Source organism: Cannabis sativa, chromosome 4 (genome assembly GCF_029168945.1).
Source record: "Cannabis sativa cultivar Pink pepper isolate KNU-18-1 chromosome 4, ASM2916894v1, whole genome shotgun sequence".
In the NCBI taxonomy this organism is placed as follows: domain Eukaryota; kingdom Viridiplantae; phylum Streptophyta; class Magnoliopsida; order Rosales; family Cannabaceae; genus Cannabis; species Cannabis sativa.
In genome coordinates, this window is record NC_083604.1 from 78715413 (window position 1) to 78725524 (window position 10112).

Genomic DNA, 10112 nt, shown 5'->3' on the forward strand with positions numbered 1-10112 from the left:
TGTTTTACCTCGATTTTCAATCATTGCTCATCATCTCTCATTTATCAAAGTACCTCACCTTCTACTCAGCTTCATCTTGGCCTACACTTGCTGGGAATGTTTTCTGGTAAGTCAATTCTAAAGCCATTTAATTGATGAAATTGTTTCAAGCTATACACAGCTAAATTACCAGTACAGATTTTCACGGGTTAGACAAAAATCAGTCTTCATATTAGATTTTTTCTTATGGGTTTTCAATCTAATGATCCCACAAACAAGATACTTTGGCAAAACCTAGCATACCCTTTTGATAAATGTTATTGCATCTCTTGCAAAGTACATAAGATTTGAAATATGCAACTTTCAGATATATCACTTTGAATTCCAACAGAGAATTATAATATCTTTGTTTTTAATTCTTGGCTGTCGTCTTTAATTGATCATAGGAAGAAGACACTTTGGTGAAGCTCATCATACCTTCTACATTTTTCTACAAGGGATTTCAAGTAAGATTTTCTATATTAAATAATGAGTTTGACTGTGAAAATTTGTGCAACTACTAAGGCTAGAAAATCAATTTTTGAATTCTTACACATATATATTCTTCTAACTAATGACTTATTCTTTGCCTAAATTCAAAATAAACAGGAATAATCTAATTGGTGATTACATTACTAGTTTTTTCTTTCAAGTAATATAATGTCACGTAGTTAAGATACAATAGGCTTTGAATTCAATTAATTACAACCGTCATTGATGTCATTGTTGTTTTATTATAATCTCGGTTGTATTATCATAACTTACACAAGTTTACGTGTAACACTATTTGGTCATTGGAAGTTTTAACATTTGTTAATACACACAACCAATTGACATTTGTTAATAAATTTATATTTATAGGATCCTTTTTAGGCGGCGTGCACTATAGTGCCACTCATTTATTTTTCACATGATATTATATAGTTGTTAAGACTGATATTCACATTTTGATTGAAATTTTTGAATAATTTAGGATATTAAAACAATACCAAAAAAAAAAAAGAAAATAAAAATAGTTACATATGCAACTAATTCACTGTTTAAAATTTATTTTTGGTATTGTAATTTTTTTTTTTTTTAAAAAAATAGATGTCTATTATATGTCAAATAAAAAAGATTGAGTTATAATTTCTTTGAGTGACAAAAAGTCAAAAACAAAAAGTACTAGTGATGTCCCCACTTAAACAAATCCATATATATATACATGATTTATATAAACTTCTAAATTTGTATTTGTTGTATTTTCTTATGAAGTGATTGATCTTTTAAGGTTTTACACAAGAAATCTTTAATTTAAAAAGGACAAATGAACCATCAATATTGATCTGTAAACTAATCACTTTTTGTTTAGTTTTTATCTTAAACAGCTAAGTCTTAAAAGACCATATGAATGGTGAACCAAAATTTAGGATTTAGTGTTTGATTTAGGTTCATGTGGGTCCCTTTGTAACTTTTTTAATGTGGTTGATTTACTTCAATTATGCCCTAAAATAGGGATATGGTATTCAACTATTCATGTATTGCTTTAACCTTTCTTTTTCAATGTCGTAACTAAATAATAATAATAATAATGCAGTTTTTATGAATGAGACTACGCATGTTGGATCAACGTAATCATAAAAGAAGCAATATGAAATAAAAAAATATTTCTAATTGAAGAAAAGAAAGAATATGCTAATGTTATGCACCACTAGGATGAATGAATTATTATGAGTGGTAGTATTGTTGTTTCACCACCATGAATGGTCACTTTTTTATTTTTCTTTTCTAATTAAATATGCTTATTGGTTCATACACTATAAAAAAATTTTATAATGTTTTACAAATAATTTAATTGTTATTGTGTATACTTGTATACATATATTAGTAAAACCTCATAAAAATATATCACACATAAGTGTACAAGTTAGTTGATATTTAATAGTGAAATTTTGGCTATCACTTTAAATTTTTTTTTTTAAAAAAAAAGAAGTTAAAAAAATTTTGTCACATACACAAAAAAAAAAAATCCCAAATTAATAGTATAAAATTAAAACATAAATAGATTTTGCTGTGACTCTTTTATTTTTAATTCTTTTTTCTTTTTCCTCAAAAGGATAATTTCAAAACGTATTGCCGTGTTGGCAAAGATAAAACCTCTAGAACAAATGAACGTGAGGTGTTTATTTCATATTGTCATCAATTATGCATTATAACTATAGTACTATATATATCCGAAAGCTGAATATATATATGTATATATTTGTAGACAGTTGAATTAATATTGTCTTTGTCACAAGAAGATAACGAAAGCCAATAGATCTTATCTTTTTGTGGAAGAAAAATATGGTATGATAGTGATGTATACACAATTTTAGACCCTCAAAACGTTTTTATCCTTTGGCCAATATTGGACTATGAAAGTTCTCACTTTAGGACAACGATAGCTACAAAAACTAATAAGATTCTGAATTATTTGCCTATTTGGTATATTATCACTACATTGTGATTGTGAATGTGATGGTCTTCTACAACATTTTGTAGCTTGCCCTAGTAAGTAACCAAAAAGTTTAGTTTTATTTTCAATAACTACTCATATAGACTAATATCCAACACGGTTTTAATTTTGTTGGTAACCTTATTGACTTGTGTTGATTCTTATTTTATTTTTATCTTGAAATTTAGAAAAGAAAAATTTTCTTAGAAAAAATATAAAGAAAATATTTTTCATATATTTGATAAAATAATATTTATACATAAGTTTTAATCTTTGTAGAAAAAAAAGTTCTTAATTTATTGATTTAATTCAAACATAAGAAAATAAAATTCATTATTGTTTTCTTTCTCTTAAAATCCAAACAAGATCATAAAATTTTCACATCAAAACTTTCTTCAGAACAAATCTAAAAATATATTGATAACTTATTTATTGTAATTTGTTAGCACTCTTTTTTTCATAATAAAATCTGAAAAAATAACAAAGAATGAGATTTTGATTATGTAATAGTTCTCAATCCAAGCTGGTGTATTATTAGATGCATTAACATTTCTGTATTAATACAATTCAAGATATTTTTTAGATGCACAAATGTAAGTGCTCCTTAAAATATAATAATAATAATATATTTTACATGGCCATACACTTCTTTTTGCGGTGGTCTTTTTTTAATATTATTATTATTATTCATTTTTTAATAAATAAAAAATCCAATGGACTAGAACCTTTGTAGTCGCTATCAGTATGTATATGTGTATAATTATTATTTTTACAATCAACATGAAATATAATACAAAAAGAAACGATGAAGAAATATTCATCAAAACTAGTTTGCCCAACTAGTTATTACTGTTTATTTTAAGTGTATACATTATTAATTCACGAGTAATTTTTAATTGACATCAAATATAAATTAGTTACGCCTTAGAAAAAAAAAACTATTTTAAAAAAATTATAAAAGTTATAATTGGATGGATATTAAAGGTTGTCTTTTTTTTGGTCAGGCTCACCGGTTATTTTTGAGTTTATTATGTGCAATTTGGTTGGAGTTGTGTTTTCAATTTTTGGTGTTGTGATTAGTCTTGTCTCTATGGCATGGTTTTGAGTATTTTAGTCTTGTCTGTGTAATATAATTTTATTTTGTTTTGTTGTTGGTTCGTTGTTATTCATCAATGGCTCGCCCTTAATCGCTGTTAGTGGTGTGAAATAATAGGTCTTTTACAACTGAAAGTATTGTTAGTAGTGTAGTTACGTACCTGACACATTATTATAGACTCAAGCTACGAGGTTGAACTTGCTGCAACAATTTCTATGTCATTTGAGCGGTAGATGAAACAGAATATAAATGCTCTTAAAGTTCACTGTAATGTTGAAATTTTTTAATCTGTTTTTATTTTATTTTTTTGTCAAATGATCTGAGAATAAAACGACTAATTATTTAGTTCGTTTTTATTTAATTCTAATCTTAATTGTGTATCTAACGAAAAAAAAAATGTTTCAATTGAATTGTAAATTATTATTTTAGTTAATTTTTATTAATAAGATTTGATAAAAAAAATAAATTAAGTGACAAATCTAACATTATTATTATAGTTAATTTAAATAACGGTAAATCTCCTAATTAAAAAATTAAAATTAAATTTAAACATTAATTAACAGTAAAATAAGACATAATTTTGAAGATTTGAACTCCTCAACGGCTGAAATATAATAATAATAATTAGCAATTTAGAATAAATAGAAGAAAACCATTAATAAAAAATAAAAAACAATATCTAAATGAGAGGACCACCTCATCAATCAACCTGCTCCTCTTTCTTATCTTACTTTTTCCTATGGAATGTTTCTCTCTCTCTCTCTACAATTATTTGGATTTTTATCACTTTTGATTTGAGATTGATTTTTATAATTTATATTTAAGGTCAACTAAAGATAGGGGAAGGACTTAGAAGTGAACCACTGGCTACTAAAATACCCAATCACACCAATTTCCTACACTGTTGTCCTTTTTTTTTTCTTAAATTTTATTTTTCTTTTTATGCATGCACCTACTTGTGCTTTGTGGGGCTAAATTAATTTGATTAATTCCATTTACAACTCAATTAGCATGCTTTATTAGACCATATCTCTAATATAACATGTAAATATTGAGCTAAATTTGGTAAAAAAAATTCCTAAAAGTTATTTTTTAAAGTTAAATAGGATCCGATATATAATTAGACCAATAACGGTATGATACCGAGGAAGATACTAGACACTAATAATGCATTTTATCAATTCATTGTGCTCTGAGATACGATAACATTTCATCACTACTATAAAATTAGACTTTAGAAGCGGTTTTTAAGACATTTCAGCGTCGATTTTGACGAAATTCACTATCGACGCTGTTCCAAGTAACGCTACAGGGGTTAAAAACAACCGACACTGTAAAGACCCTACGGAATCGGTTATTATGAAAAAATCGCCTCCATAAAGACCTTAATGGTAATATTCTTATTATAAAATATATATTAAAGATTACTGATAACATTATAATTAAAAAAATTATTTTTATTGTGTGCTAAATATAACACAATATTATATTTTGTGCTAAATTTAATATACTATTGGAAAAATAATTTTCTTAAAATTGTTAAAATATAACACTAGATCACTATTTGAACACTTTAAAATACTCATATTATCATTAAAATAAATACCAAAAGTAATGTTTGTGTTATTATGAAGTGTTATAATATTATTAGTCTAATTAAATATTATATATTGTTCACATTTTAATTTAATAATTATTATAAGAAACGGCTAATTTAATTTAATATCACTAAGTGTTAATCACCACTTACACCTAGTAACATGCTGTATTGTTAATCCATTTGATCTTTTTCAATTTGTTTTTGTTGACTTTTGATCATAAACATCATGATTAATTAGGTCTCAATACTCCATTACCACAATTGCTTCTTCTTCTAATTGTATATATTTATGTAAAGTTTATATTATGGACAATCATCATTCTTTTTCATGATCTTAAGTCTCTCCATTTTAGGGTTTTCTCTTTTTTATTATTTTTTTCCACTAAAGTTTCTACTATGTCTGTCCAAATAAATCTTTAAATGTTACAAAGTAATACAAAAAGGAAAAAAAAAAAAACAGAGATTTTTCCAGACGGAAAAATATATATTTTCGTCATAAAAAATAAAAATATTTTCCTTTCATTTATAATAATATTTTTTATTCTCTCAACTATATATATTTATAATACAATCATAGGTTATATATTAAAAAATGTACATATATTTGAGATAATATTACAACATAATATTTTATTATATTTTTATTTGATAAAATAATAATATTTTTTTGTGTAATATATAATAATTAATAAGATTAATCCTCCTAATCAAATATTAAACCAAAAAAAAAGTCATACTAAAGCTAACTGCTGCCCATGTGAGCCAAATGGCTAACACAAAACTCAAATTAAAAGTATTAATATTAATGTAAATCACCTATTATTATTATTTTCTGATGACCATTGTTATTAGGTACCAGTAGCACTTTCTCTACATGTCGCGATTATATTAAATTATATAGGACCTGATACGTAGTTAGACCAATAGGGATATTAACACATAATAATAGTGTGGTAGGCACCACTAATACCCTTTAATATTTCTCTTTCTGGATATATATAAGCCGGCTTTAATTAATTTACACCTGTTGTAGTACTAGTCCTCTCCAAAAATAAAATTATTAAATAAATATAAATGAATCAAACACCCATATAGCTATTTATGATTTTATTGAAAGAAAAAAAAAAGAAATTAATTTAAAGACAATTTATTGATTAACATTATAAAGAGTCAACCCATCTCATTAATGATATCATTATATCATATAAACTAACAAAATTTATTTATATGTTTGACGCTATTCACTTAATTTAGACAAGACAGATATTTATTAATCTATCTGAAAATGAAAATTTGGCCAGAATATTCACAAAATTTATATTTTAATATTTAGTTTAATTTTTCTTGACTAATTTTTTTCTTGATTTTAAAATTAAAATTTTTTTTGTTTGTTTGTTTAATATATTTAGAATTTTAATTGATTTTAAAATTATTGAAAGTGTTATAAATTTGTAAAACATTTTTTTTAATTTTTTTAAGTGTTACAAAAATAAACTATTTATGAAGTTTCACTATTATTATTATTATTATTATTATTATTTTAACAAACTCATACCTTATCCTATATATCTTCAATCGAATATACATGTTCATATTTGCAGGTTACTTCAACAAGTAAAACTCATTTTTATTCCATAAATAATAACTCGATCGCACTTTATTATGTCTTTTTTTTTTTAATAACGAAGAAACTTCGTTGATCACTACTATTAATTATTAACTAATCAGATAAGCTAAATGGAACATGATCCTAATCCCAACTAAGAATACAATCAACATACAAACAAGCAGCTTTATCTAATAAAAAGAAATATTTAATTTCGACTTCAAGTAATAAAATATGAATTATTTAACAATAGATTTTATCTTAGGTTTATAAAAATGGAATATAATCCGTAAAAGTAATGTTTGTTAGATCACATTTAGCATTTTTAAGTTTATCTAAATTCAATTTAATTATATATGAGAGATTGAATATTTTGCGAACCCATTCAATTAATTGTAGTTATTTAAACTAATCCAACATCTACTTATTGTTAGACTGAATAAATTCCACCTATTGAATATTTCATATATATATTTATTAAATTAGCTCGGATTTATTTAATATTTTAGACTTTGATTGAATCCGTCTAATATTGTAGATCTTCTATTTATGGTTTCATCAATAAAAAAAAATTAAATTTTAATCCTAATTTTTATATATATTATTTTAAGTAAACAATATAAAATTTAATCACTATAACTTCAGTTATAATTGTTGGATATAAAGAACATTTTGATTTTGTACTGTGATCAATTCAAATTTTAAGATACTATAAATTTATTTTCTAATGATTCGAAAACATTGTATCAACTTAATTATTAATGTTATGAAGAGAATCCATGCCCTAAAATTGATAGAAGAAAGAGAACAATTAGGATAAGAGAACCATGTCGACTTAAACAAGATATATTAATATTATAGATTAGACAATATTTGATATTTATTCACCTTCATCAGATTCCAAGTTCAAACCTCACCACTAACTTAACCCTAGTTAAAACAAAATACAAAAGAAGAACCAAACACCTCACTTTTAAGTCTTAACCATAGTTACTAACCCCAATGTGGGCCCAAAGTGGGCCCAAGCCCACACCATATAAACCCAATGATTCCCCCCTCTCTTTCCTCTAACCTCACAATGTTATCTATTCCCTCAAACACTTCGTTTCTCTCTCCTCCCAACTTTTCGCCCAAATCTCCTTCGTCGTCTTCTTCGTCGTCTCCTCCTACTTCTCCCTCCTCCGTCAGATTCGCCACCACACGCGCCGCCGCAGCAACAGCTTCAACATCCTACGCCTCAGCGGAGAGCGAAACCACCACAAGAACGACGTCGTATCTCAACAACAACACCGCTCGAAGAAACGTCGCTTCGTCTCTCTACGAGATCCTCGGAATCCCTACCGCCGCCACGTGTCAGGAGATCAAAGCCGCGTACCGGAGATTAGCTAGGGTTTGTCATCCTGATGTAGCGACGATCGATCGGAAGGATTCTTCGGCCGATGAGTTTATGAAGATACACGCTGCTTATTCTACTCTTTCCGATCCGACTAAACGCGCAGCTTATGATCGGAGATTTCTGAGGCGTCCGAGTCCGCTTACTATGGCTTCTGGATTTTCTGGCTACTCTCGTCGAAATTGGGAGACTGATCAGTGTTGGTAGTAGTGAGTCGAATCGTTCGAGTCTGATTTCGAACTCAGTATGATTCAATGGAAAAAGAATTATGTATATATTATCCAAGGAGAAGGAACGATCTGAGCCGGTCAATTTGATCAAGATCATTATCAACCGTCCGTTACCGGAGAAGGAAAGTCCGTTACTATTAATTACCGTTAAAAAGAATAGAAAATCGCGCGAAAAAAAGTCAAAAGGCTTAAATTATGCAAAAAGAAAAAAAAAAAGTTATATGATTATTATCTGTTTCTTTAATATTAAAAAATTAGATGTATTATTTGTATAATTTGAACTTTTTGGCTTTGTTTTTTCTTTTTTATAATTAACAATATAGCAATTGGGGGCTCTGTATTTTGATGGGTTTCAATTTTTATGTGTAATTTAAATTCAGTGATTAACTAATTGAAGTTATGGCTTTTTTTAGTTAACACTCAAATATTATTATTAAGTACTTGTTGTTGAGATTAGTATATTAAATGAATTAGAATTTTATGAGTGATTTTAAAGATTCATGGAATTTATACATTTATGATGGTGATCTATTTGAAATAATTATTAAATTTCTAACAAATTGGTAACAAACTCTAATTTTAAGTTCACAAATTTTTATATTTTTCTTATTATATCTTCACACCCTCAAAAATTAATCGGAGTGTGTGTGGAGAGTCTTAGGACCGAATTTAAATTGTGAAATTTAATGTACACAATAAAAATTTTAATAATAATAATAATAAATAAAAAAACACCCTCCAAAATTTAAATTTTTCCATAACAATTAAATCGAACTTCTAATATTAATTATAAAGCTTGAGGAGTGAGGACTAAAAAAGAAACAAAGAATAATCTTGAGACACTGCTGTCAAATACCCTATATTAAGAATTTTTGTTAGTCTTGCTTAAAAAGAAGAAAGTATCTCTACCAATGTTAGTTGCTCTGTACTTTATTATACTAACAAATATAAAATCAGACAGCATAAAATAATTAATTTGGTGGTGTCATTTATATAAGGCAACTAACATTAATTATTAATGAAATTATATTAAATTCTGTAGTGGGTCTTTTACTCAAAAAAAATAAAAAATTCTGTAGTGGGTCTCCTTTAATTAGCCTTTAGGTATATGAATACAATTAATATAAATATATATATAAAGGTCTAGCTATATATGATTCTTTACATGCAAACTATAAGATTGGTACTTTATGTTATAGATATAGAATATATATTTGCATCTTTCTGTCTATTTTTCCATTATAATGAATCATGTTCATTTGGTATTTATTATGACTAATGAATAGTGTTATTAAAAAAGTTTATCAAGAATATAATAATGTTGACATTTCTACAGCTATACTTTTAAATACAGCTGTTAACATTTAGAACTTGTTTGAGAATATTTCATTATAATTATTGTGTTGTTGTTTATATAATAAGTTAATAAATAAATTAATGCTGTTTGTTTTTTTTACATGAATTGAATGAGGTTCATCAATTAAAATATGTAACATGATCATTAACTACATAAATAGAAAATTATAGATAAAACAGAATTCCCACCCCCTCCCCCCCTAAAAAATGATGATACACATATATATTATTTTACCCGCAAAATCCAATCCCTATAAATTACTTATAAATAATTTTTTTTTCTTTCACAATTGTATATACATTATTGAGTGTCTCTACAATACACTCTATTAAAATA

At 26.2% G+C, this 10112-nt stretch overlaps 1 protein-coding gene across 1 annotated transcript; it reads left to right on the forward strand.

The window, feature by feature from the left end:
• The first annotated feature begins 7834 nt into the window (after window positions 1-7834).
• LOC115714010 (chaperone protein dnaJ 11, chloroplastic) lies at window positions 7835-8914 on the forward strand. The gene has a single exon (XM_030642511.2). It carries the CDS (start codon window positions 7842-7844, stop codon window positions 8394-8396), a length of 555 nt encoding a protein of 184 aa, XP_030498371.2. The 5' UTR covers window positions 7835-7841; the 3' UTR covers window positions 8397-8914.
• Window positions 8915-10112: the final 1198 nt, after the last annotated feature.

Bases quoted from the DNA above. Each gene is read 5' to 3' on its own strand.
- LOC115714010 (XM_030642511.2), top strand. From the start codon at position 7,842: ATGATTCCCCCCTCTCTTTCCTCTAACCTCACAATGTTATCTATTCCC.